The 27,716-nt window shown below is 38.6% G+C and overlaps 2 protein-coding genes across 3 annotated transcripts; one reads left to right on the top strand and one right to left on the bottom strand.

Annotated features, from left to right (window-relative positions):
• The first annotated feature begins 7,391 nt into the window (after positions 1-7,391).
• LOC146451837 (microfibril-associated glycoprotein 4-like) lies at positions 7,392-17,489 on the top strand. 2 transcript variants are annotated; one of them, XM_085098602.1, is made up of 4 exons: positions 7,392-7,934; positions 9,001-9,240; positions 11,572-11,840; positions 13,721-13,938. In XM_085098602.1, exons 1-4 carry the CDS (start codon positions 7,652-7,654, stop codon positions 13,799-13,801), a joined length of 873 nt encoding a protein of 290 aa, XP_084954728.1. In that variant the 5' UTR covers positions 7,392-7,651; the 3' UTR covers positions 13,802-13,938. The 2 variants fall into 2 exon arrangements, with proteins under 2 accessions (XP_084954728.1, XP_084954727.1); XM_085098601.1 differs by having other exon boundaries at positions 7,450-7,934; positions 11,572-11,949; positions 13,721-17,489.
• Positions 17,490-17,907: 418 nt separating this feature from the next.
• LOC146451836 (uncharacterized) lies at positions 17,908-25,324 on the bottom strand. Its single transcript, XM_085098611.1, has 5 exons — positions 25,190-25,324; positions 22,547-22,642; positions 21,343-21,465; positions 19,960-20,015; positions 17,908-18,413 (listed from the first exon to the last, which is right to left on the bottom strand). Exons 1-5 carry the CDS (start codon positions 25,308-25,310, stop codon positions 18,330-18,332), a joined length of 480 nt encoding a protein of 159 aa, XP_084954737.1. The 5' UTR covers positions 25,311-25,324; the 3' UTR covers positions 17,908-18,329.
• Between the last annotated feature and the right edge of the window lie 2,392 nt (positions 25,325-27,716).

The raw sequence follows: 27,716 nt of genomic DNA, 5'->3' as shown, positions 1-27,716 counted from the left end.
CCTTGCAAGGAGTCGCCATTGCCTTGCGCTCCTCCGCCAAGCCCTATCATGGGTTGTCGACGAAATCTTGGTATGGCAGTGCTTTCGTCGTCTCCGGAATTCCACGAAACTCAAGAACTTGCTGAAATGAGTGACTCATTAGCTGTTGCGCTTTCAAGAATGAGAGTTGAACAGTCATCTTTAAAGAGGAAGAAACATTCGGAGCACGAACTTCCCCCGGGACTCGAAAACCACGACCGAGTTCAACAAGAACAGAAAAGGGCCAAAAATAATCAAAGACAATCGGCAAATTCGCCGCTTAAAAGACAAAGTCACTACACAGAACGTTTACCCGCTGGTCCTGTGAATAGCTCATTCCCCGTACCAAGTACGTAAAATTATTCTCCGTGTATGGCGAGCAAGGTGATTTTAAAAAGGTTACATGTACGTGAACGAAAAAATGCCTTGGGATGAATAATTTTTTTAATCCTGATGCAAATGCTCTTGTAACATTATCTTTAAAATCACGCTAGCGTTTTACTATAAATAACATGCGTCGTGGTGGCAATTTGTTTTAAAGAGTCTTTCTTCGTACAAATTTTAGTGGTTAAACCTAAGGCTTACAAAATAGTACGAAATTGTTCGACCGTGAAATTTTACTACAAACGCAAATTTGTTAATATATAAGCTTATGTCGCTATGAAATAGTGATTTAAATGCTCTTTGAATAACTTTTGGAAACAATTTAGAGTGAAAACCTCTACCAAGGATTTAAATTGGGTTTTGTCGGAAACCTAATTTGAGTGTTATTTTCCAGAAATTTAAGAGAGGTGAATGTAAAGTGGCTTGTCGATAAGATAGGTTCTTTTACCAGGCTATCGAAATTATTATTACTATTATTATTATTATTATTATTATTATTATTATTATTATTATTATTATTATTATTATTATTATTATTACTATTAGACTGCTCAATATAGCTCGCTCTATCATGTCTGTACAGAGTGCTTGAACAAGTTTCAAAAGAAGAAATTATGTAAAAGAAAGAGCTATTTATATTCTTGTAAAATTATTTTAATAACAAATGAAAGAATTTATTACTGTATGAAATAGCAACAAGACAGATGTATTTTATGTTATAAGAAACAAATTCCCTTGGAAGGGAAATATATTTGTGTCATTAAAATGTGTGAAAAGATCATCATGGTTTCAAATCAAGTAGATGTCTAGATGAATGCTTACCTCAGAGGGGTTTATCAACATTAATTTTAGGTAACATAAAATGTAAATTATATATGCCAGCACAAGCTCTTTGCCCATTCAATTATAGGATTTAAATAAGGAGGCTCGCAACAGTGTTTGTGACCTGAAAGAGGATCTTTTGAAATCAAACTTCACATAGAGGCAAGCTTCATTGATTTTTTTCGTACAATGCCATGTGTCGAAGTACATTTCTCATTGGTTTCCAAGCAGCAGTTGTTACCGTAGCAAATGTGATGCATAGGTCTTCATTCTAATGATAAATGTTGATTATCTTGAAAATTATCTAGCCAAACACTACAATGAAACTTGAAGGATTTGTCAACTACTCAACCTACATACAACTTGACCTGAACTTTTGAAAAATTTGTTTGAGCATTTTTCAAGTAAATGAAAAATAGTTTTTACTGCCTATTTTTGGTTATTATGACATTTTCTTTCATTTCTCTCAATATCTGAAGAAAAATAAAACAACTTTATTTTCTATACAAAGATTTTCTATACAGAGATTTTTTTCTAGGTTTGCGTAGTTCAAATCCTTAAAGTTTCCTTGTAGTATACTGCATGTTTGACTAGATTACAATATACATGTAGTCAACCCTTTTAACCCTTTGGCAGCAGCACAGTTTTTCACTCATGTGCAAAAGCATCTTCACAAGGGTCGTCTGATTCATCTGTCAGAGTCTTTTTCACCGTCAAATTTATAGTAAGAAAACACATATTCATTACCAGATTCGGTCCATATTCTATCCAGAATGTCAGCAACAACAAGACCATTTACAGTAAAAATGTGCAAAAAGTTTCACTCAAGTTTAACAGAATTGATTGCACTTTTGATGCATTCAATAGGGAATATAGATTTGCCTATGAGTACAAGATTCAGTTCATTCAAGTACCACTTTTCAAATCTACTTTGCATTGTTTAGATAATTATTATCTTGTCACACTAGTCTCGTTTCTAGAATCCTCTTCTCTGTCTGTAGACAATCAGAAAGAATGAGAGTTTTAGGGACCTGACTAGTCTAAAATTTGAAAGTTGTACTCATACTCAGATCTGAAAGCCTGTAATATAACCTCTTGTACGAGGTGAACAAAATCGTTTTTATGGTTGTGTATGGCCCACAAATTGTCTTACACTTTACCAGTCCTTTTAGGTCCTTCAAAAGTTTAATTACCAGTATATCTTCTTTATGTTTTACTGAGTGCACTATTGTTGTTATACAGTCACTGTAAAATAGGACATGCTCAGTATGTCCTTGTAGCATATGTGTCATCCCATGCATGACAGGCTAAGTACATCCTTGTAGCAGTGAAAGGTTACATGTAAATTGAAGGGCTATGTATCACCATTCCTATGGTAACAGCTGCTGCTTGGAAACCAAGAAAAAAATAACTATAGATGGCATATGTAAGAAAGCACGTGCACTTTTCACTGCACTCTAATTCAGGCACTATTCTATTAAATCCAGCAGGGAAAATGAAAAAAATTCTTTGGTGACAGAGTTTTAGTGTAGCTGCGCCTACACTGTGGAACATGCTCCGAGCAAGCCTGCACAATATTGATTCTATTTTAACTTTTAAATCTTGTCTTGAAAGATATCTTTTTAAGTTGGCTTTTAGCCTTTAGCGCTTAAATTACTTTACTATTGTTCAATTTTGTTTATGTATATATTTAGTATATTCTAATATTGTAATGCGCTTTTGATCATTGCATGTTAATAAAGCGCAATATAAATAAATTATTATTATGTGCAGTTAAAAAAGCGTATGTATATGCTAAAATAGAACCACATAGGGCGCGTAGCGTAACCTATGCGATCTTAAGGAGCTACTGTATAAAAAGAAAACTGCTGAGTTATTATTATTATTATTATTATTATTATTATTATAATAATAATAATAATAATAATAATTATTGTTGTTGTTGTTGTTGTTGTTGTTGTTGTTGTTGTTGTTATTATTATTATTATTATTATTATTATATAGTATTACATAGCTTGCAAGATAATGATGGGGTGTAGATGGCATAATCAAAACTGATATATGTCTCAAGAAATTTTAAGTGAATCTCGACGTTGTGCTTACCATAAAACCACAACCTGGAAAATATTGGTCACACCAGTCTATTCCAGGAATAGAAAGTGGAGGATTTTCAACAAGGGACCTTCTGGAAACCTCAAAATAAATCTAGGATTTCCCCCCCCCCCCGGGGGGGGGGGGGGTACAATGGGTTTGAAGTGATAGTGGTGGAGGTGGGGGGTGCAGCTTTTTTTGGTTTAACAGAGGAGGGAGTGGAGGGATTTAAATTTGAGGTTTTGATATTTTAAGGGTTGAAAACCCCTTCTCCCTTCTCTTTCAAGTATTTTGGGGTCTAAAGTTCAAAGAACCTTCTAAGTAAGAAATTGAAGATTAGGCATTCAAAGAGTGTGTTTCTAAAACAAAACATTTAAAAGATTAGATGAAGTTTGAATGATTTTTTTTTTCAAAAGATCGCGTATCCATATGATGTCTGTAAACTTTGCTGGCTAAAACCTCAATCACTCTACATCAGTTACGTGCCCAAATGTTTACCACAGTGTTTATTTCTCAGCCACATCACCTTATCACTTGTCATAATACTTTTTTCAGATATGATAAAATCATGGAATTTTGGGAGTTTGTATATTTAGGGGGTCTTTCTCAGCCCATGTGTATTAGTTGTGGGGGACGTGGTGTGGTATAAAATTATAAAAATTAGCTAATGTCCGCTTTTTTACACCTCCTGTACACCCCCTATGTCATTTCCAATCCACGGCAATTCTCCTAAGTTGCAAAGTTAAGCAACACTTCACTCAGAAACCCCGACAGTAAGGAAAATAATTCTAGCGTAGTGGGTTTGATGTCAGTAAAGGAAAAGCAAAGTGTTGCCCTTAGATCTGGGATGGTGCAAGTCCAAGTCCAAAATTTCCTTGGTGGATAACGCAGGAAATGCTTCCTGGAAATACTCCCCCCCCCCCCCCCCCCCCTTAACCTGCTATAAAATAGCACCTTGGGCTTCTGCTGGTGTACAATTTTAAAAGGTGATACTAGGTAAGTGAAAATTTTTATACTGAAAATCACGCGTTTTAGTCACACGAATAGCATGTAGTATGTTACTGCGTAATTGTCTAATTAATAGAAATAGAATAAACTACTCATAACACTTCAGTTTTTAAATCACCCTTCCAAGTGGAAACTTGTGCGTATGGTTTCCTGCTCAAAACGAACTTTTTTTGATTAAACTAACACTGAATAAAGAAAGGCAAACGGCTGCGAATAAAATCAGGGCCCGCGCATGGGAGGGGCCGAGGGGGGCAGCCCCCCCCCCCCCCCCCCCACACACACACACACACACACTTACACACACTTTTTATTAAAAACGAATAATAATTATAATAATTATAAAGTAATAGACATCAGGACTGGAGCAACCTTGTATCCAACAACATGCCTTGACCGGCCTATTACAGGCCCATGCCATTGACCTACGTTTTAACCAGCCAGGCTATGTCATGTATGTAGCGTATGCAACAATGCAGTCTTCTTTCAGAGTTCTTAAATCTGAAGACTACTCTCCACGGGGCTACAATTTTTTGAGACGAATTATGCTGATGATGTAGTCTCTGACGGTCTCTGACGCGTTGAAAGCCCAACTGGAAATTTTTAAAGTTTAGATGAATGGTTGGATTACATGCTTCGATGACATTTTAGACATTATAACGGGAGTTACGTATACGGGAACCTCAGAAAACACGATAAACGAAGTTGTCACGATCTTCAGGCTTCTGCTGGTACTTCCGCAACCATATGTAGCCTGTGAACGAATAAGTATTTCTGGCTGGAAGTACGGCTCCTTAAGATGGGAACTAAAGCAGCGGTATCAAGGATATAAAGTGTGACAGTATAACATCATCATGGACGTCCTCGGGGGTGGTCAAGGGATCTAGATGTCACGATGCAGGAGCTAGCGGGAAGCAGAATTAAGCAAGAAAGTGTAACATAACTGAGAATTATCTACATCTGCCTACATATTATTCAATATGTAGGCAGAAATAATCGACACAGCAGAGTATTTTATTTATTGACTGTATTATAGATTTTATTTTATTTTTTTCACTTAATGGTCAGCGGGCTACGCATACGCGCCCCGTCATACGATTTTATTTGTAAATTGCATATGGACGTTTTTTACTGCTATAATAATATTTAATATTTCTGATACATAAAATTAACATATATAAATATGATCAAATGCGAAGGAAAATTAAAAGAATGAATAAAATCTAACAAGAGAGTATTAAGAACAGGACCTATAATATATATTTATATATCAAAAAAACTACCTACTTATCTGACTTTATGATGACTACAAAAATTAAAAATTGTATAAAAAAACCGTAGACTTCTATGTTTAATACAAGAAGTGTAACAACTGTAGGCTTCGCTAAAAAAAATGTTCTTAAGAAGACGTTTCAACCTTTTACAGTTCTCCTCACAACAGTAATGTCCTTTACAAGTATCTTGCCATCTTGGCTCAAAAGTAACTTAAACCAAAAAATAAATAAATCAATAAACAATCCTAAAACACTGAAATGAAAAAGTTACGACCAGAAAGTTTCCTCATATTAAGGGTCAAAAGTCCAAATTTAGAAAAACATGGCTGCCAAGACCTTGCTGCCAGCGTCAAGTCAGATAAACTACTCAAATGTTACTTATTATAACTTTAAACTCGAACTCTGGCCTCTGGTTGGTCTTCACCTGTCTTCACAGCAACGTCTCCAAAGAGACCCTGCCAGGGTAGATTCCGCCCGACAAGCGACATGGCCCAAAAAGTAGTGACAGCGCATGAAATAAATTCGCGACAAAAGACAACTTTTCTCGACAAAACTCCGACAGTACAGTGACAAGGCCGAGATCAGAATTAACGACAAAGAACGGTGATTTCACATGTTTTTACACTAATTTTAGTGTGATGTAAAGGCCAACAAGGGGAAAGTTTGACCAATAAAAATAAAGACAATAAATTTTCTCTAAATTCTGGTGTGAGCGCGGGCTCATCATCCGGCAGTGCACGCAGAGCCGAAGTCACGCGCGCAAATAACTATGTCACGTCATGATTTTACGCTCTAGAAAGGAAAAAGGAAAAGAAAAGGTGCAAAGAAACAAAATTGACAGATGACTCTGACGTCGAAGACGGTCAAGAGGCAGAACAGGCAGAACCGTAAGAAGACCAATGCGCTTGGATTTATAAGGTCATGTGGTCAAGAATCTTATCTTGAGGGAACCCATACACGGCCAGAGAAGCCGCCAGTGGAGGAGAGTCTCTCACCTGACTCACCCACATCAATCAAATCCGGTGGGACATTAGTTTCGAGCCTACAGCAGAAGTATAAAATTGCATAGAGGATCGCGGTGTGTGGCAATCAATTGTTTGTAGTAAGCGACTGGCACGCGACACAACAAACTTAACTGTCATGAACTGTGCAATCATACAACTGTAGGTATTTCTGCTTTCTGTAAGGGCTGTGAGAAATCGAGCAAGGGCGATCCAGAGGATGGCTTGACTCGCCAGTGGTGAAGCCTTCGACGATATACTTTTTTACCGTTGATTTGCATTATTAGCAGACCTTTTCACAAGGTAAGCGTGTGTGGGTCTGAGGTGATAAAGAACCTCGGCTCGCGGTCTATTTTCCGCATCAGGCATCGTTTTTCCTAACCTTAAATTCTGACGAGGACAAACTATTTTCATTAAATTTCCGACAGCGACATGAAGCACTGACAAAACACCGACACGACCGACACGGGACATTTTAAAATTCATACAAGCGACACGGGCCCCCCCCCCCCCCCCCCACCTCCTCCGGCAGGGTCTCTCCAAAGACGACATTACGAGTTGTTAGACAATTGAATCGCGGAAATGATCGAAACTGGAAATGACCAGCGTAACTATAGCTCGCAGACCAATCTTCTCGGACCCTGAGTAATGTCTTTAACATTTACATAAGTCCACAAACTCCTCTTAGATTCATCACCCTTCTTATACCTAGAACAATTCGATTAAAGGCGAACGCTTCTATAAGAGTCGCCACCATTTTCAATTTGCCTTTTTGTTGCATGCTGGGAATCCTTGACATTTTCCTTGGGACATCTCTCTGATCTCAAGGGAGGACAAGAAAGTACCTGACAACGAGACTCCGACTGGGGACGAGGCTGTCCCGTCAACTTACGGAACGTAAATACTCAAGTCTCCATAACAAAGCACAACAAATAAATCAACAGATTACATTACAGAATAATTTTGATAAGGGGCTGCCCTATTGGACACCTTCGTCTCGTCTATCGTAAGAGGAAGTGTTTGTGACGTTCCATTTGCCATCTCCAGACAAAGATTATGTCGACCACTAGACAGCATAACGTTGTTTTTCCAATGGAATCCGTTCATAAACCGGGCGAACACATCTATGATAGTGTCTATAGCCGCTTAAATCGTGAAAACCAAACCGCAGCCCCGGTCGTCGACAAAACTCAGGAACCTCAGGCTACCGAAACTGTGGTGGTTAACCAAAAGCTGATTTACATTGTGGCAATCATTGTCATCCTTTCGTTCTTGGTAACCATTGCTACATCAGTGATCTCAGCTTTAACAATGACATCTGGATGCAGTTCTTCAACTGGTAAGAGGACTAATTCTACTTCGTATAAAAATGTTTCTGCTTCGCCTGCTTCGCTACACGATAATAAATTAATCGTTACTACAGCATATTAGTCTTCCCAGAAACAACGAAATACTTTCTTCTGCTTCCCGAAAGTTTTAAGTTTTTCCTACGAAATATGGTTTTCCAGTTTTAGCCATCACGGAAGAGACGCATGTTTCCTAGCCAGACTATGCTACGGAATAGTAATGAATAGACCGCAAGCGGTCGTCTTCGTTCCTCGCAGCTTCGCCGCTCGCTCCTCGCGCGTTATTGCATTTTACCAAGCCTCTCTTGATTTTACAGAGACGCAAAAGAAAAATAAGAGACAGTTTAAATAATGAAGAGCTGAGTTGTTTTCTGGACCCTTTGTTATGAGTGTTTATAACTTGATTATAATACAAGAAATGGCCAATTAGTCTGCCGAGTATTTTGTACAGTTTTTCCTCAAATTAAGCTTCGAGACAAGCGACTTCGCAAATATATTGAATATATTATTAAATATATTAAGTCCGTAAAACACGTTAAATAAACCCAATGTTTAATGAATGAATGAAATGATTTGACGTCACACAGGTACTGAGGGGTTCCCCTCCATCGTGATAGACGCGCCGGTATTAAATAGATTTTGATTGATTCGTTTGTTTCCATTGAATAGTTTGAGTCACAAAGATAGCGTGATGTTGTTTCAATCTGTATTCCCTTGTGTTACGCTACTTATCGTTATATCGGAAATTGCATTACGTGCATTAGGCGTCTTTTTTCATTGTTGTTGTTGTTTTTAGTTTTTTTATTGTTTTTGTTGTTGTTGTTTGTTTTTTGTTTGTTTGTTTGTTTGTTTTTGTTTCCTTTCTTTTTTTTGGAATAGAGAAAATCAATTGAAACGTACCGTTATGTCGACTCCTTAGGTTGTATTGCAGAGCAAAACCAAACACACGGCATGGTCCTCTTCATTTTATTTGTACTAACCTTGTGTGATTTGTAGGGCTTTTTATGTTTTTGCGTGTGTTTGTCACTATTTAGCACATATCTTTAATTAATCCACTAGATAAAAACGGACTGACTGAACTAAGGGAAGAGCTAAGAGCTCTGAAGGAAAACCTGACTGGGGGCCCGGGTCGGAATGGCCAGTTTTCCCAAATAAAGGATGAAATCAGGCAACTGAGAGGGAACATCTCTAAAGGCTTGGATGGAAATTGTATGCTTTCTGAAGTACAGAAACAGCTGTGTGAATTAAAAGAAGAAGTACAGAGACTGAAACAAAATAAGAGTGGTGTGCTTATGGGAGGTGAGCTTTTTTGCTTTTACTAAAATCAAGAAAATGTGTTATCTTTATAAATGTAATGATGAATTCCCTCCCGATATCAGTAGAATCTAGTTTCTGGGCAAATTATATACGGTGCCTGCTAGTTTGAGGGGAGGAGAGGAGAGGGGAAGGGATGGGAAGTCGGGTTCAACTTGCTTGCGTCTACATGAATCTTATTGTTAACAAGAAGCTGTTTCCAGCTTATACTAGGGCCATATTTGACTGTGTGGTGGGTAAAGCCTACAATCTTTTAACAGTGATAACCTCCAGCATCGCCAATTCCCCCAAATAGAAAGCCTGCGAGCAAGCTCTCTTAGGGGTGGATCCTCTTTCCCCCTACCGTCCCCCACCCTCAAGAGAGCTTGCTCGCAGGCTACCAAATAGATAGGTACAGAGATATAGTGAGGCAATAAGTAACCACCAGATAGTATTGCATTTCTTGCAGTCAGAATGAAATACAAGGGAATGCTTTTTATAATCCCCGGGCTTTAATCCTTACGTTTTCACCTTTCGTTTAGAGACAGAAACCATTTGTACGGTCCTAACATGTATGTGACGCCGGGTCAATGACGGATCGTAATTTTCGGTATGATCTAGACCCGGGGGGTACTCCCTTATGTGACCTTAACGGGGACGTACGGCCCGATAGGGTATGGTTTTCAGGGTGTTTTGTCTTGAACGGGGTATCTATTTCATCACTTGCTGTCCCTACATGACCTAATGGCTTAAACAGATTGTGATTGCCAATGCATTAAAATACAGTAAGAAACTAATGTATTCTTGTCTCATTCTAGTCTTAAACAGGGTGTGATTTTGGGTTAAATGTCTAAGAAAGGGCCTGAAAATTTTGAATTCTGTTTAAGCGGGATAGGGAAATCGGAGAATTGTGTCTTAAACAGGGTCAGGGTTTGAACGCCCGGGCCGCACCTCCCTACCCAAGCATCTGTTGAGTACCCCCCCCCCCCCCCCCCCCACACACACACACTAGGATCTAGAGTAACGTTACGCATCACGCGTACGGTTATATCCTTGTACGTTTTTCAATGAAATAAATGAAATTCAGGGGAAAGCATTTGTATTCACCTTTCATTTGAAGACAGAAACCGTTTTTACATTGAGTGTTTTTCTATAGTAAATGTAAGACATCTTTATCTATCTTGGCCCGCGAGGTCATAGACTGATTTAGTTGCCAAATTTTCGGTTAAACAAAACTAGCCTTGAGGCACCCAGCGGTTAGCCTAAAGAGCACTCCAGTTAGTCTAAATAGCACTTAGGCTAGCTTAAATAGCTGATGATACAAGAAGCAGAGACCGATACAACGTAGAAATACGGTTTAAAGGTTAAATAGCTCCCCGGTTAGCTTAACGGTTAGCAGTTTATGTTGGGGTTGTTCATGCCTTGCATGCAGGTAAGGTAAGGTAACTTTATTTAGACACGGTAAATCCTTCAGCAAATATGAGATATACATTCAGAGATAAAAGATAAAAGATAAAAGATAACCAAAATCATACCTAACTAAACTAACTAACCTAAACTACTGTTAACCATATACTAAAAGCTGCTTTACAAGGATGCCGTGTTAAAACTCATTCAAAACTGTGGTGACGTAGATTAAATTTAAAATTATGTAAAGATGTTGCTGCACGAAGGTCACTAGATAGGCTGTTCCACAACCCGGCTCCCCTGTAAGAGAAACTCTTCTTTAAATAATTGGTGCGGGGCTGCGGAAGAGCCAATTTATTTTCAGTATTCCTTAATCGATATGATGTTACGTCGTTTCGAGAAACAAATCTAGAACTCAGATATTCAGGGGTCATTCCATGTAAAGATTTGTACATCATAATAGCAGCTGATTTCAATCTTTGGTATGCCTCCCATGTTTTGTTAATGCCTCGCATATCTGGCTGGCATATTGTAAACACTCCCCACGGCCCGAAAACAAAGAACGCGACCGAGAATTTAAAGAAATTGATAACACGACAGAAAACGTAACTCGTACCAGCCGAGAACAAAAAACGAGACAGAGAATAACTGGTGGCCCGAATTCTTATCTCTCGGCCCATCGCGACCCCAAAAAGAAAAAAGAATTTGATAATGCTACCGAAACCTTAACTCGGTCCGCCTTACGGCGCAAGTAATTGAAAGGATATCTTTAACAGAGAAAGGGGCGAAGTAAGGGAAATATATTGTTTCCTTTCTCTTAAAAATTAACCAAAACCTTAAATATCAAAAACGTATTTTGCAGCTGCATAAAAATAACTGAACTCATTCTTGAACATACTCTGTAATTAACTGTATTGTAAACTTTTGTAGTTTCTAAAAACTGCGCCCAAGTTTATCAGTCTGGTTACACAAGCAGTGGAGTGTACAAAATTGATCCTGATGGTTTGGGTGAATTTGAAGTGTTCTGTGATCAGAAAACAGCCGGTGGAGGTTGGACGGTGCTACAAAAGAGACAGGACGGATCAGTAGATTTCTTCAGAGGTTGGCGTGATTACAAACGTGGCTTTGGATTTTTCAACGGGGAGTTTTGGCTTGGACTGGACAAGATTCACCGTTTGACTAAAAGCGGTTTACACAAGGTACGCTTTGACTTAGCACTTCATCGTGAAACAGCATTTGCAGAGTACAGTTTTTTTGCTGTAGACAACGAGACAGAAAAATACAAACTCAGTGTGGCAGGTTATTCAGGTGAGCTATATTCTTAATTGTTTACTAGTGACTAGTACACTACGCTTTTCCACAACAACACCTCTCAGTTTACCCGCGATAAAACACAACCTTCATGTTTAAGAGTAGTGAACTTCCATTCGTTTGACACAAATTTGGAACTATGCGGACCAACGTTTTCTGTACTAGTACTGATTGACTGAATCACATTGTGAAGAGTTGTGAGACGGGTCCTACGGTTTATCGTCCTTATCCGAGAAGACTAGAAAGTCTAACCATTTGCAGATGTCATTACAAAGGCAGCACTTTCTCCTCAGTTATTTAAAGACCCTGAGTGTTGGTCCGGCCGGGTTTGAACCCACGACCTTCCGATGCTCAATCAACTGAGTTAACCGGTCTGAGGTCAAACTCTCCCCGACTGAGCTAACCGGTTGGCGGCTGCAGGGCCGTACCTACATGTAGGATTTTTTTTCTGTGGGGGCAAACTCCGCACACCCCTTACAGGGGTCTACCCGGTGTGCAGACAGGGTTTCTAGTTGGACATTAATTTTGTTTTCACTCCTACACAGAAAGTTGCCCCTACGACGTTTAGAGAAAAAAAAAAAACACCGATGCTTTTTGTTTTAAATTGTCATGACTTTTTATGGAGTTAACGTCTTGTTTAACTTGAAGCAAATATTGTCTCTCATTTTAAAACACAGTCGGTGCACTGCTGTAAACAAAGGGAGAAAATCACTGAGCCTCCACAATTCAAACGCACTATATCAGTGGAGCGAAGCATTTGGAAAAACACAGTCGTTATTTAAATACAGTTCAAGCCTTTTCAGTGTTACTGTGACACGTTGCATAGCTCTAAAACACGCTACAACGATTATATAGAGAATCAAATAGCCGTGCCAAGAAACGCAACTCCTTGTGACAAACACTAGCCGGGCCCGGCATTGCAACAATTACAGAATGAAGCTCATAATCATTGCATAATACAAGCAATGATTAATTTCTGTCCTAATATTGCCAAATCTCAACGAGAAAGGCAGTTAAAACTATCAAGCACTTAAAAGAGCCAAGCCAAACCCAGCTGAAATGCCCTATGTAGCATAAAAACACCGTCGTTGAACACACGGAATAAAAGGTCATATTCAAAACAAAGAGAATTCAAAAGAGGAAACTCAAAAATCATTAGGCGCAAATGACCTGTCGACGGATGATGAACATATGATGGTTAAATCCAAACCCGCTACAAATACTTGCGAGCAGCGCAGGCCTTTAAAACCAATTTATCTCGGAAAAAAAATACTTGTATAAGCTAGATTTAAAAAGGCTAAAACACGTGCCAGAAAGTGGCGTTGGCTTGTCAGTCTTTATTTACAAACCAAACTCTAAACCATAGGCAGCCCAAACTGTAGACTTGCTTACAAGTCGAGCTTAGAGAGCGCGAAGCGCGATCGTCAGAGCGCGACTTTGAGAAAGTCTACCCAAACTGACAAAATCATTATTTTCATAAGAAAACCGGTACTGGCTTTTGTCTCAAAAGATTTTCCAAAATAATTATTTGGAATTCACATTGAAGGAATACTTTTTCAGTCAATTAGTCGATTTTCTTGTGATCAGTGTGATGTTGGAAACAAATTGAGTTTTCCTGGCGGGGGCAGCTGCCCCCTCTGCCCCCGCGCTATGTACGGCCCTGGGCTGAGCTGAATGGGTCACCCTCAACCGCTCACCCACCCACCCACTTACCTACTTACTCGCGAGCTAGCTAACTTCCTTGCTTACTTACTTCATTACTTTTCAGGCTCCGCGGGTGATTCCTTTACTTATCATCGTTACCAAGCATTTACCACAAAGGATAGCGATAATGACTTGGACCCAGTAAACTGTGCCGTGCAGGATCGAGGCGCTTGGTGGTACAAAGATTGTTACCAGTCAAACCTCAATGGTTTGTTTGGCGCGGACAGTGGACAAGGAATTGTCTGGTACACATGGAAAAATTCATATATATCAGCGACGAAGTCCGAGATAAAAATACGACCAAAGACGTTTTCAAATTCGGTCACGAATACCTTATGTTACGTTTGAGTAACAACATGTATAAAGGTGCTCCCTTCGTTTTTCTTCAGCACACAGTAAAGCCAGGAGCCATAATAAGGAATGGAGACCGTAAGCGTGAGGTCCACGCGTCCCAATGTGTTGTACCAAAAGATCTATTCTTAGAAAAAATTGTGCCACCCTTCACGCCATACACGTAAATTTGCGTAGGGTAGCTACCTTATATGGAAAATGGAAGAGAAAGTCTAGTTCGGTCTCGACAAAATTACATAACTCTTAAATACTTTGAATGTGAAAATAACATTCTATTAACCTGTACATGTTTAAGTTTCTCCGTCTAACCTTTCTAAACTACAACTGTAAACTAAAGCATTGGGGACAACTTCAGGAAATTCTCCTGGCTGAGTAGAAATTATTAAACCTTACAGTACAAATATAAAAGCCATGATATTCTCTTTGATGCTGATATATATAAACTTAAATTTTATTCGAGAAATTAGTTTTAACCATTTATTTCAAATTGGTGGTAAATCCTTGAGGAGATGAATTTAGGCCATCGCCTCAAACGTTTCCTGCGCGCTCACTGGCATGAATATTTGGCGCTTCCACCAAATTTTGTAAATTGTCATTTTACGAGTGTATGATTTTACGTAATAAGCCGGCCAAAGTTTAGCATAAAAAACTTTTAATGCCGAGTGCCTGTGAAACAGGTAATGGTTAAACAAGTCAGGGATTACCGAGCGAAAGGTTAAAAAGAATTCAGTTTATTGGCAGAAATTACTTAGTCGGGCTAAAAGCTGTCGAATTGAGCAGATTTTGTTCACTGATCAGTGCCAAATTTTCAATATCGGTCAGAGGTGAATTTCTCTATTACTTCTTTTTGCCGAAAAGTTAACTGCTTCTTATGGCGACTGTTGGCTAACTGCTATCAAGAAGTATTATACGTAAGACTTGAGATTAATGTTCATTCGTTTATTAGTTGTTGATATCTATGATTATCAAGGGACAAGAAAGCTGCAAACATGTTCTTATCTGTTTTCAAACTCTTTCTTTTTTTTTCAAGTTCGCAGGGTAAATTTCCTCAACATCAAACTAGCCAACTTTTACATTAAAATAAGCTAATAATTTGCAAAATGCCTCCAGCAGAACTTAAGAATCGAAGAGGTGAAACAAAACTACTGGCAGAAAAATTACAAATTTTCATGCATGTCCGCGGGAGTGAAAACAAATATTAAGCTAAAATGATAGAAGAGATTTTTTTACCTTATTTTGAAGTACGTATCTTGATTAAAACCCAGAAACCATTCCAGATGTTTCAACTTGGTGTCGGTGACAGTCAAATGTATCCCCCACTGTTTCATATCCCGGCATCAGTAACAGGCTTTGTTTTATAGTTTAAGAAACCGGCTGCGGTTTTACGAATATGTGAGAAGGTATAATTTTTTAGCGTATTTGTTTTTCCTGGTTAGGAAGTCCATCCATGTAGCCGGTCGTAAAAAGCTCTTTCTTTCCAGTTCAACATGGGCAAGAAAACGGTGAAAGCTGACAGACTTCATATGGAGGTGGCGAAAACTGCGTAACAACATTGCAGCATCATAACTTTCCACAACCGTTTAGACTTTCTCCAACAACGAATAACTGAACTTTAGACATTTTTTGGGCACTATTTGAACCATATCATACTGACAAAAGTGACACGGAAAGCAGCTGAGAAAAAAATCACTAAAGTTAAGTACTTACGTGTCTGAGTACATATTCGTAAAGTGTAAGGTTTTTCATTCACGCAACTGTAGCAACGCACGCAGCGCCACCGTTTTGGTGCCTTTTTGACTTTACTGTGAGAGTCATGTGATCAATATGACACTTATTCCAACTTTCCCCTTCATCTTTCAATTGTTAGCTTTTCGTTGTGAGAGTCTAATTCCCTACATGTGGGCACCGAGGATATATTCCCTGGCAGAATTTTAAAATTTGGACGCCATTTTGAACGGGTAGAAAAAAATTTCAATTTCTCCACGTGCGATCCTGGCCATTGACACGCGTGCGCGCACACGCGCATGGCGCAATTTTTTCTAAAAATGTATTTTTTGGTACAACACATGGGGACAAGCCCACAAGTCAAAATGGCATCTCGTTACGGTCTCCATCCCTGATTATGGCTCCTGATAACGCGTGATACTGTTCATAGCAAATCACATAGCATCACACCCAGACACGTTGTTAGCGACGCTACATTCATTTTTGATATCATGGATTAGACTGCTTGCAGTTTCCCGGTTTTCTCTTAAGATCCGTCTAGGGTTAATGAAAACGCAGACGGTGAGCTTCTGAATAGGGGTTTGACCGAGAAGGGATTGTGGCTCGTCTGGTACCAATCTTCCTCGTCCCAATTTTTTGTGCTGCGTGTTACCACAACAAAAACCTTCAGAGAGAAACAGACTGCAAGCAGTCCAATCAAAGATTAGTCTTCATTAGCAACTTATTGTGATGTAAGATATTAAACGCGAGGATGAGTGTTTTATCCAATTTCCAAACACCGCGAAAAGGAAGTTTGGAGATAGACCTGATGAAAAACTCTTTCGAATGTTTAATACAGCTTCTCATACCATTACTAATTCTTGGAGAGATTCATATCATCCGTTGGTCAAATTTTTATAATAATTTTAAAACATCACATTACCAGCCTCCTTCATGATAACGGTCAATCCTTTGTTTTCTCTTCATGAATTATCAAAGATTTTGAGAACTTTTTTGGTCAAGATATCCATAGCTGTTACTAGCTGGGGAAATTCAAGAGAAACCGGAAAAATGAACTTTTGCAAACAAGTATATTCGTGTGATAAAAAGAACACAGCGTAAACAGTTCTGCAAGGAAATCCTTTTGATTGTGATCTTAACTTAATCTCATGAAACCTCAAGTTCGAAGACGGAGCTGATTACTAGTTCAGATGCTCTACCACTGAGCTATAGAGTGCTTTCATATAACGTCACGGCGGCCATTTTGGTGTCCCAAAACAAAGAACCATGTTGGTATCTCAAACTAAATCTCTGGGAATTGAACTCTTTTTTTATGCAAATACTTTCTTTTGTTTCAGTAAACCAATATGGCCGGTAGTCATGTTAATGAAAACGCTTTATAGGAGGCTCGTGTGAGCTAAGGCCATTGAAACACATTTCACACATACTAGTCATGGACATTAAAATCCTAGCAGTATGCGAATGTTTGTCAGATGAACTTACTTTCATTGATGCCTCATTCAATATGTCTAAGATGTCCGTTGTAACGACAGTAAAACAAACATGTCAAGGAATGTTTCGTAGGGTAATAAGCCCACCGTAAAGAATCTTGAATCTCTTTTCTGTGGCCAAAAAATGCAAATTTCCTTTTCAACTTGTTGTCCTCTGTTGATATAACCGAACATTCGTTTCCAATCCCCACCATCGCAGCATCACAGTTTCTTTAGAAACTAACCCACTTATCTATTTGTTAATAAAAATATTAGTTTGGGACCACATGAAGTGTCCGCAATTCCGTAATATCGGGGGTTATTCACCACCGGATGGTCAGTTGCTTGTTAAAGCATTTTATAAGAAAAAATTAAAAGTAACGCTGTTCGACGTTTCGATGTTTCAAACATCATTATCAAGAATGAAGAAAACGTTGAGGTCGGGGTTGCTAAAAGACTTGAGTTATTTACCACACATTTCTTTGTAGTTTCGGCCGGGGATTTAGCTCCTGTCCGCAAGGTGAGAGTTGACTGTATGTAACCTAATTTATTTAATTTATTTTTGAACGGAAAGGCATTCTCAGCGTTAACGTAAACAACATTCATCTGTTAGCAATACGGCTTAGCCAGGGTTCAGTCACGTGTTCATATCAGATGGCTTTAATCACTGGCACATGACAACAAAAGTAATATAAAACAAATCATAGAAAGCGAGATGAGATAATTTATTGACTTTTCTTTTTAAGAAAACGAAAATAGTTTTGATTTTTAAAGACATGTTTCGACGTTTCTTTAGCTTGCCTGTTGCTATCCAGACTCTTATTTCTATGATAAGTCGATATATAGCCTTATTTGCTTAATAAAAAGGTTCGCACCACTCTAACTAAACTAAACCAACTAAATTATGTTAGCTTAGTGTTACTGCCTATTGTCGCCCTTTGAACCGGCTTAGGCTTTTTATTTTAAGTCCTTAGTGATAACAAGGTAGACTTCCAGTCAGGCTCCTTCCCTTCGCTCAGGGATAACCAAGGAAGAAGAACAGGTGAACGCGCGTGAATATGTCTACCGCGCGATAATTTATCACGCGAGAGATAAATTCTCGCGAGTTCGTGTGTTCTCCTCCCTGGACTAATGTATCCTCGCCACAACTTCAGCGCAAAAGAACATGTATTGCTCTTCATTGTACACTTTTACTGTCGCTTTCATCGTCATCTGTTATTTCAAGAAAAAATGGAAGAGTACATTATTTTCAGAAGTAAACTGATATGTTATTGAAAACAAGTTAATAAATAACAAAAAATATAACACTTGATTGTTAGGGATAAATAAAGAGACAAGGTGGACCTAAAAGTAATTACAGCAAGTTTTCCGCCCAGGTAATCAACGAGCAACAAGCAACCCCCTGGAATTTGTCATATTTGAATTGACTCGGAACATCGAAGTCACCCAATACACCTAGTGTACATGTCCCATTCATTTCACTCGCACCTAATACAATTCAATTTACAGATAAGAATCAGATCTTCACTCTGTTTGATTTTTAGGTTGTTCTCCTCTCAAAGTAAAGGGTGTTAATTACTTGCTGTTTGTCTTCCTGGTCGAAGGGTTTTATATTGTAATTAATCGCTGTTTATGCTCGTTTCTCTGAGACGAGGGTTGAATTATTTATTTATTTATTTATTTATTTATTTAGTTCAATTATTTTGCCACACAAAGAAATTGCAAAGAAGACACTAGTTAGAAAGAAAAAGTGGCGTCGACAACGAAAAGAAACTAGAAAGCTTTTGTGTGATTCGGTCTCCTCAATCAAACTAAGTTGACTACAAATAATTAACTAAGTTAGTTTCATGGCGTAAGGAAGCAAAGTTTGAATGCTCAGTTTCAGTGCGACTGTAAGTTTTACGTTCGGGAGATGTTTACTCGATCGCGACCAGAGACAACTGAATAAGCGATTCCATATTTTTACCCAGCACCCTTTGTGGGTCGTGACGCACACCGCCTCGCGTAAAAGTAATAGGCTAGAAAATCACGTTCATAGTTTTCAATCATTGAATTACGTCAAATGAGGGTGGGTGGTGGGGGAGGAGGGGAGGGAAGGGTGAGGAAGATGCGGTGCATGAGTTTGGGCCCTCATCTACAAAGTGGGACCAAAATGCAGACCAAGGCAATAGACAAAGAATACTACATTTTCTACATTTTCTTGTTCGAAAACAATAGTAACCTCGCATGATCCAAATCTTGAAGATTTTCTCCTAAAGGTTTGAGGTGAACGTTAAAAGCTTGTAGAATAGAAGGGCACAAAGGTAACTGCTCGCCATAAACCGATCTAGATCAAATTGGACAACAGTACGTATTGGTTTAATGAGTAGCAGTCATGCGTGGAGTCAAGCAAGGGACGTAAAGAGCCGCTGTTTAAAGGATATTTCACCGAAATGATTCAATCACTGCTACTGAAAGGAGCAAACTAGCTGACTACACAGTGGGATGCTGCGGGCAAACTTCTTCTATAATTCCTTCAGTCTTTAGTCCCTTCTGCAACGAGGACGAAACACGAAACGTGCACATCATACAGACGAGGCCTATTCCTGCTCGGTCTGCTCATGATAGTTCACCAGCGTTGTTATAAATCAGTTTCCCTTTCATTTACGAAACCTTCTTTAAGCATGTCCTTTCTATTCAGTGACTGAGCAGCATTCTCGCGAAAGAACCTTCAGTCTGGACCATCCAGAAAATAAGATATAACATTTACCATGCTTACCTGGAAACCAGGAGGAAAAGCTCTCATGATATCTGCGTACTTCCACACAAATGTTTCTAGAGAAGGAAGTAAACTGACCGATTAATCTTAAATGGTGAAGAAAAAAAAAAAAAAAAGAAAAACAAATACGCTCGTTGCAAACGGTCACTGTAAACTACGAGGAGAAAATCAGCTACTGTAACAGACTGTGATCACTTCAACTTTCAGGATTGAATAGAATTGATATTACATTTCAACAAAAGGGATAAATCAAGTGAGTCCCATCTAGGCGCATGAGGCAGATTTGACGTATTCCTTGAATTGGAAAGCTATAATTTACCACGTACCTACGAACTAATACTTCACTTCAAAAGTCTCTGTTCTTACGCGAATGTAATTGGACAGATCGTTTTTATAAGTCTACTTTCAGCTTTTAGTTTTATGTTTCTGAGGTGATATTGGCTTAACCTAAGGGTCTGAAATAGGGTGTCAGTAGATTGTAACCATTTTGTAAGGGTGCTTGAAAATCCGGAATGAACGGATTCTGTAATAAAACACGAAATCGAAAGCGGAATTTCGATTTGTTTCTCGGCGCCAAGAAATCCTTCCTCGAGCTTTCAATCAAGAAATGCAACTCCGGTTTTATTGGATTTCCTTCTTTTACGTTCTTTTGGGAATTAAATCCAAAAAAGGGTTTGCAAAACTGTTCTCGTGAACAGCGGTTTTTTATCTGCTGAATATGCGTTTTACCCTACTTTTGCCATAAACTGGGTCGAAATTAAAGGAGAGTACATTTAAACACACACTCTCTCAGCTCATCCGAAAATCACTACGGAAACAATCGGGACTATAACTCGGTACCATCATCTCGATTCTTAATCGATTCAAGGGAAACCTGCTCTTTCTAAGCACAGCAAGTAGCAGAGCATCATCTGCTACATTATTGCCCATTTCTTGCAGTTCGCTTTGAATAGTTTTATGAAACAACTCTTCAAAAAGGAACGCCATCATAGGCAGTACCCTCTACCTTTGTACCGCCATGTTGATCACAAGACCACTGTCCATGAAAACAATTTTGCAAATCCTTTTTCGGATTTCCCAAACAGAAGCAAAAGAAGTATATCCATGAAATCCGGAGTAGGATTTCTTAATTGAAATCCACTACTACTTGGATTTCATGTTTTACTGCGAAATCCGAAATCTGGATTTCCAAATCTAAATCTAGTTTTCCCAATCGAATGCTCCCTTGGCCTGAAAGTCTAAAAACAGGTATGGATTTTACATTTTGGTCCGAAATAGTTTCAGGATTTGAAGCGTTGAGCCGCACAGCCCAACAGAAAAATATGATAAGATCCCCTCACCCCCGTCCTTCTGTGTCTTTATTTCGTTGATTAGCTCTCTTACCCCCTGCCGGTATGCTACAAATTTCAATCTGGTGGCACATGTCATCCCTGCCTCTGAGTATGCTTCGGCCTTCAGGTTCAGACAGCACTTCATATTCTGATGTCGCAGCAAAAATGTCTTTAGCTGTTCGAGAAGGGTAGATACATATTACTAAGTTAAGATAACTTTCAAAGTATGGTGGCTTCGATCGCTTACTAGTCATGATGAGCTGGCTCGCGAAGGCCTGAAAACTACTTAGCTTGCCTCATGCATGCTTTAATTTCATACATTGAATTGCACCAAGAGCTAATTGCACCAACATTTCCAAATTCCAATTCGATCTGGAATCCGAGGGCACAGGTTTGTCAGTCGTCAGACTGTTAAGTGTCACCCTCGTTATTTTTTATTGATTTATTTATGATATCCTCTCTTGATTGCCATTACTCGCATGGTCGACTCCAGTCCTCCTCGATCCCCTATGGTTAGTTTCCCTAAGACATTTTTTGTTTTGCAAAAGTCAAAAATGGGAATTTTTTCTTCTGTTTCAGCCTTATGGCTACTGGGAGTGGAAATGAAGCAGTACTAATAGATATTACATAAAATGTGCGTAAGCTTCATATCTTGTTAGAAACTGATAACACAGGAATGGGAACCTGAGTGAACGCCAGGAGTGTTCGCGTTGGCGTCAGCACCATTACAAACTATAACTGATATATATATATATATATATATATATATATATATATATATATATATATATATATATATATATATAAACCTTTGAGTACAAATGGGGAATGTCACTTGGTTTTGGTGATTACTCAGACTTAAAGTGTTTTTCATTTGAGCATGGTAAGACCAAAATCAAAGTAATTACTCTGACCAATCACAAGAGATGTGAATAGGACAATGAACCAATCAAAACTCGAAGAAAATACATGCAACCAGCGCCAAGTGCAGGGAAACACGTGCAAACAAGTCATGATTGGTTTTAGTTGAGCTCGTCATTGGTTGAAAAAGTAGCACGAGTGTTGCGAGCCAAACAGGGAGCGAAGCAAAGCAAAACAAAATAAAATACCAACTTAATTTCGACAAACAATTTACAAACGCTCTAGTTTTAACCTTAATTACATCATTTGACGCATGCCAAAACGATGGATAACAGCTGACAGTCTTTGAACAGATATGCAGCGTGCTGCTACTTATATTGCTTGATTTACCTTACCGGGGGTGAACGTAACAGTAACGTTGAAGGGTTTTCCAGATGGAACGAAAGGCCATGGATAGATCTTGACCGCTGCAGTCTTGTCCGTATGAGGACCTGTAAAGAGGTTTAATGCCATTAGAGCTTTAACCTAACCTGCCGTCCATGTAATGTTATGGTAGTAAAAACTTCTGGATGCCCAGATTACCTAAACAATGATTGGGCGGCCAGCCGTAGCCAATCAATGTAACGACCAAAGTCCATACAATTAAACTCCGAACTTCTAATCATAAAAATCTTAGTAGTTAAATTCTAAAACTATTTACCATCCATAAAATCCTCAATCTAAATACTAAAAGTTCTGTTCATCGCGATGAAAACACTTAAAAAATAAGTTATTATTATTATTATTATTATTATTATTATTATTATTATTATTATTATTATTATTATTATTATTATTATTATTATTATTAAGATATACTAGTGTAAATGCGAGTGATCTTCTCTCTCAGCATCTGAGTCCAACCCATGGACTTGATGACTTGACTTGATGGAGAGGACCCGCCTAAGAAGGTGGGATGTAGAAAGAAGAGTTATTTTCTGGAGTTCATGAATGTTGATGTTGCCAGGGATTTTGTTGGTGTAGTTTTCTATGTCCTTTTGATGGTGTCACGGGGTCTTTCTGTATCTCCTGGAACCAAACGTGGCGAAATAGAGGATTCATAGCCTAGCCTGAGAAGCAATAGTTTCCTTTCCAAACGAGCACAAGAAAAGAACGAAAGCTACTCCCCCCTCCCCTCCCATTTTTCTTTTACTTCTTTTCTTGCTCTCCTATTTTTCTTAACTTATTTTGTTGCTCCATACTTTCACTCGCCTCTCAGGCTTTTCATGGTCTTTTTCTTGTCTACAAGAATATTTTTAAGCTGTTGAAAGTGGGCGCTATGTAGTAGGGTAAGTACGAATTATATTCTCCCCACTGGTTGCCATATATTTCTAATGCAACTACTTGGGATAATTTGTTCATAAATCACACCATTTTCTCTTTGGTGATGAAACCTTCTCACGACCTGAAGGATTAAGCACTAAGTACCTGTTGACAACCGGGAGTAGGAATCCTGATTAGTCGCAAAAATTAAATCTCCGTCAAGTTTGGGGTTTAAAGAGTCAAATTAATTTTCATTAATTTCCAGCTGCACGTCAGAAAGGCAAAATAATCGAGTTTATACAGCTTTCGGTAAATCTTTGCAAATTGAGCTTCACTGAGTCGTGCCTTTGCTTGAGTAAAGGGTTCGATACCAATGGCGGTAAAATGATTCGTGGACACGAAACTCACAGAAAGTAGATGTTTTTAGATGTTTATGCCCAAAGTTTGAATATATATTTTGTAATAGTTGGAAACTCACATTACTAACACAAAGTGATTCCTTTTAACGTAAAAGTAACATCAGCTACTCAGTTTTGTTGCCATTAACTCAGGCGACGTTTCATTGTTAATGACTGATTGAAAGCAATTTAGCTGCGCTTGTCACACAATACAAACAATTTAAAACAATGCTCATTTTTGCAACATACCTTTGGTTCCCTTTCGTTCTTGCCTTAAATTATCTACCTCCTGCTGTCTATTAAATGGAGGGAGTTTTGATTCATTTAAAAATCGAAATTCTTGTGGGCGATTGTTTTGAGGAAACAACACATACATACAAGCTCGAACCTTGACAGAGAAGAGCACCCAAGTTTCATTTCTAACATTATTTGACGCATTCCAAAACGATGGATTACAGCTCACAGTCTGTCAGTAGGGAATCGATTGTAGCGCACTCCAGCTCATGTCGCTTGATTTGCCTTACCAGGGGTGAACGTTACAGTAACGCTTAAAGAGTCAAATTGAGGTAACTAGCACCCTGAACTAGTATAAGGAATATGACATCACGTGACGCCATGGGGGGAAACCCTCCTTTTATGGTTGCTTCTCTTATCATGACATCTACAAGCCGAATGAAAATGTGAATGAAAGCTACAAAGAACATTCAGGAGTAATGACAACCATACTTCAACAAATTATATACGAAAAAGACCAACAGCGTGAATTAGACTTCCCTGTGAAACTTGCATTGACAACTGTACTATCAACAAGAACATGTAACATGAAAATGAACCCAAAGCTGATATCCAATGCATCTTATTATCAATGAGATAAAGAGATTAGTTTCTAACACGTCTATAAAAGAAGCAATGGTGCTGCGTTGCTGGAGAAGTGGAAAGGAATATTTTGCTTTATGGAGTGAGTTAATAATTAAAGGTAATTTGTTAAATGCAAGGAGATCTTTTAACCGCTAGCCCATCGGCAGAGAGATGATCAATAAGTCTTCTTGACTAATCAGTCAGTTCGTCAGTCCGCTGTTACTGTCAGTCAGTTTGTGTTTCCGTCCGTAAGAGAGTTAACCGGTCGATCGCTTGCTCCTTCCCTCTACCCGTCCGTTTAACCGTCTTAAGGAAACAAAACACAAAAACTATATGGTGATTGTCATGTCAAAATGGGGAGTCAAAATAGTACGAAACAGCGCAGTTTATAACAAAGACCATTATATAACCGCTTTTAAATAAGGATCCTTGAAAACCTTTCTTCATTAACATTCGTTATTTCCACTAGAAGAATCTTACCGCACAATTTCAGGCTAATGATTTCCAGTCCTGGGGGCAAATCCTTACCACTTGTGATGGAGAATATAAGTAGTAGCCCAAGTGTTATGGTAAGAAGCAGATAACGGCAGTATGCAGACATCCTTTTCGTTTCTTGCTACTCAGCTGAAAGAACACAAGACCTGTCAGTAAAAATAGGGTTAGATTAACCATCAAGTCAGTATTGAGAAGAATCGACCTAACAGGAAATTGTCAAATAACTAATGAGAAAGCAAAAAACTGTCATTTCAAAATGTACATTTAAAACTGAATACATCTTTTAGAAAGCTCACTCCATCCTTTCCTTGCAAACCATTATAGGAGATAGATTAATATTACTGAATCATCAGGGGTCAACCAGTTTACAAAAAAAAACAAAAACAAAAAACAAAACAAAAAACAAAGCGAAGAAACAAGCTGTTCAGAATTCAATCTGACCAGTCATACCTTCGTAGCTAGTTAGACAAAACACGATCCGGAGCCATTACTTGCCAAAAACCTTTGCCAAATCAGGTCAAATGTTTCAGCCATGCGTTACTTCTGCACATTCCATGGAAAATGTGTATCTTGAGTAATCATTAAGGTTTACTAAAAGGAGGCCCTTCAATGTTGGTTATTCCCTTTACATGAGAGGCATTCTTGCTTGGCGCTGGTTTGCTATTCCTAAAGGTTTTATCTTCTCCCATAGTTTGCAAAGCATATACTCAAACAGTACAGTTAAATTTTAAGCAGGCATGATTCATTTTTCAACGCAAATTTAATAGCTTCCTTCTAATTCGTAGACTAGTAATAGTTTTCACTAGAGCTGCCCCCGCTTTTGAAGATCTGTTTAACACCTCTATATGGTTTTTACTGGATATAAATACTGTGCATACGAATGTTAAAAGAAACGTTTGAATATTTATTGAAGTTAACATCCATGTAACTGTGGTTAGCATATTTCTCTTTAAATTTGACATTGGAATCTATTACAGTCATACAGTTTTGTTTTGTGAAACAGACGTATAATTATGTGAGCTCGTGGTTTGAAAGGCTGCTAAAGGTGCAGAAGATGGGGAAACGTGACTTCGTGGTTGCAAGATCTTGACACTCTGCTAGAAGATGGCAAAACGCGGACTCGTGGTTGAAATGCTACTAAATGATGGCGAAATGCGAACTCGTGGTTGCAAGACCTTGAAACACTGCTAGAAAGAATTCGAAATGCTGCCAGAGGACGACGAAACGCAAACTCTTGCTCGCAAGACCGTCAAACGCTGCTCGAAGACTTCGTGGTTGCAGAATGACAGCTACCCGACAGCACCTTGCGCGCTTGCTGAAATGTTACCCGAGACCACCGCGCGTGCCTAGTTTGATCAAATCGAGATTTTTTTCGCATACTAACAAATTTACTTACAGTACTTACTTTCTTACATTTTTAAATTCCTTATATGTATACACGCGGGGAATCCTAGGGTGCCTCCTCGGGTTTTGGCCTCTGGGCCAAAACCCTGCGGGGGCAATAAGAGGAAATTAAAGCGACACTGTGGTGCTTCGTCGGTGGGAGAGTAGAAACGAATGTTTGGTTTTATCAACAGAGTTGATATGGTAAATTTTGCCACCGGAAAGAGATTCGAGTGCTGAAGTTTCGAGCGTTAGGCCTTCGTCGGAACGAATTAATTATTCCTTGATTAGCTCTGACGAAGGGTTAACCTCAAAATGTCAGCAATGGATCGAATCCCTTTACGGTGGCCAAATTACCTTCAGTTGTCAACATAACTCTGGTCTGCTGATAAAACCAAATGTTCCCTTGATTTGGCCAGAGTCTTTAATATACTGAAACTTCCTTGGGAAGTCAAGAAAGTTAAAACTAATTCTAATAGCCTATGACCTTTTTAGGTGGTAGTGATCGTCATAGATCGTAGTCATGATTGCCCTTTTAATTTGGTATTTTTTATTTGCAGTCGAAAAAGGTTAGTTTTAACCAAAAAGATTTGCTTCTGCTTTTTTTTAATTTCCACCATTCTAGCCTGTCAACTGCACGTCATAATCGGCGAATCATAATAATCGAGTTTATACGGCTTCGAAGTTTAAGATCTTCCGGTAAATTTTCGCAAAGTTTACAGCTTGTTCATGCAAATTGAGCTTGCAGCTGCTTGAGTAAACGGTTCGATACCAGAAGCGGTAAAATGATTCGTGGACACGAAACTCATAGAAAGTAAACTTGTCTTGATATTTATGCCTAAAGTTTCAATGTTTCAAATAATTCGAATGTCTACATTGTTAACACAAATTTAGGCCAATTATTTAAACAAAGACTAACTTAGGCTGCAGCTTAAGACAATCAGTGGGCCCCCCAAATCTGATTATAAGTGGTTCATTTTAAGAAGATATATAGCTTTCTAGTCTGGGATGCAAGCCTTATTGTTATCTTGAGTGGCAGACAAAGTTTAGATATGAATGTTGGCAAAATTGAAAATGGCTTAGAACGTGTTTTTGTTAAACACAGTCTAAACTGTCTTTTAAAAAACTG

The sequence above is a fragment of the Pavona decussata genome, unplaced genomic scaffold, assembly GCF_977016875.1.
Source record: "Pavona decussata unplaced genomic scaffold, jaPavDecu1.1 SCAFFOLD_383, whole genome shotgun sequence".
Classification (NCBI taxonomy): domain Eukaryota; kingdom Metazoa; phylum Cnidaria; class Anthozoa; order Scleractinia; family Agariciidae; genus Pavona; species Pavona decussata.
The sequence above is the reverse complement of the archived record's forward strand: the minus strand, read 5'-3'. Positions and strand labels throughout refer to the sequence as shown.

Excerpts from the sequence above, each read along its gene's own strand:
- LOC146451836 (XM_085098611.1), bottom strand. The coding sequence starts at position 25,310 with ATGTCTGCATACTGCCGTTATCTGCTTCTTACCATAACACTTGGGCTA. Across the intron at positions 22,643-25,189 it reads CATTAGCCTGAAATTGTGCG|GTCCTCATACGGACAAGACT; the intron begins GTAAGATTCTTC and ends ACCTCTTTACAG. Across the intron at positions 21,466-22,546 it reads TACTGTTACGTTCACCCCCG|CTAAAGACATTTTTGCTGCG; the intron begins GTAAGGTAAATC and ends CTTCTCGAACAG.
- LOC146451837 (XM_085098601.1), top strand. The coding sequence starts at position 7,652 with ATGTCGACCACTAGACAGCATAACGTTGTTTTTCCAATGGAATCCGTT. Across the intron at positions 7,935-9,000 it reads TGGATGCAGTTCTTCAACTG|ATAAAAACGGACTGACTGAA; the intron begins GTAAGAGGACTA and ends TTAATCCACTAG. Across the intron at positions 11,950-13,720 it reads CAGTGTGGCAGGTTATTCAG|GCTCCGCGGGTGATTCCTTT; the intron begins GTGAGCTATATT and ends ATTACTTTTCAG.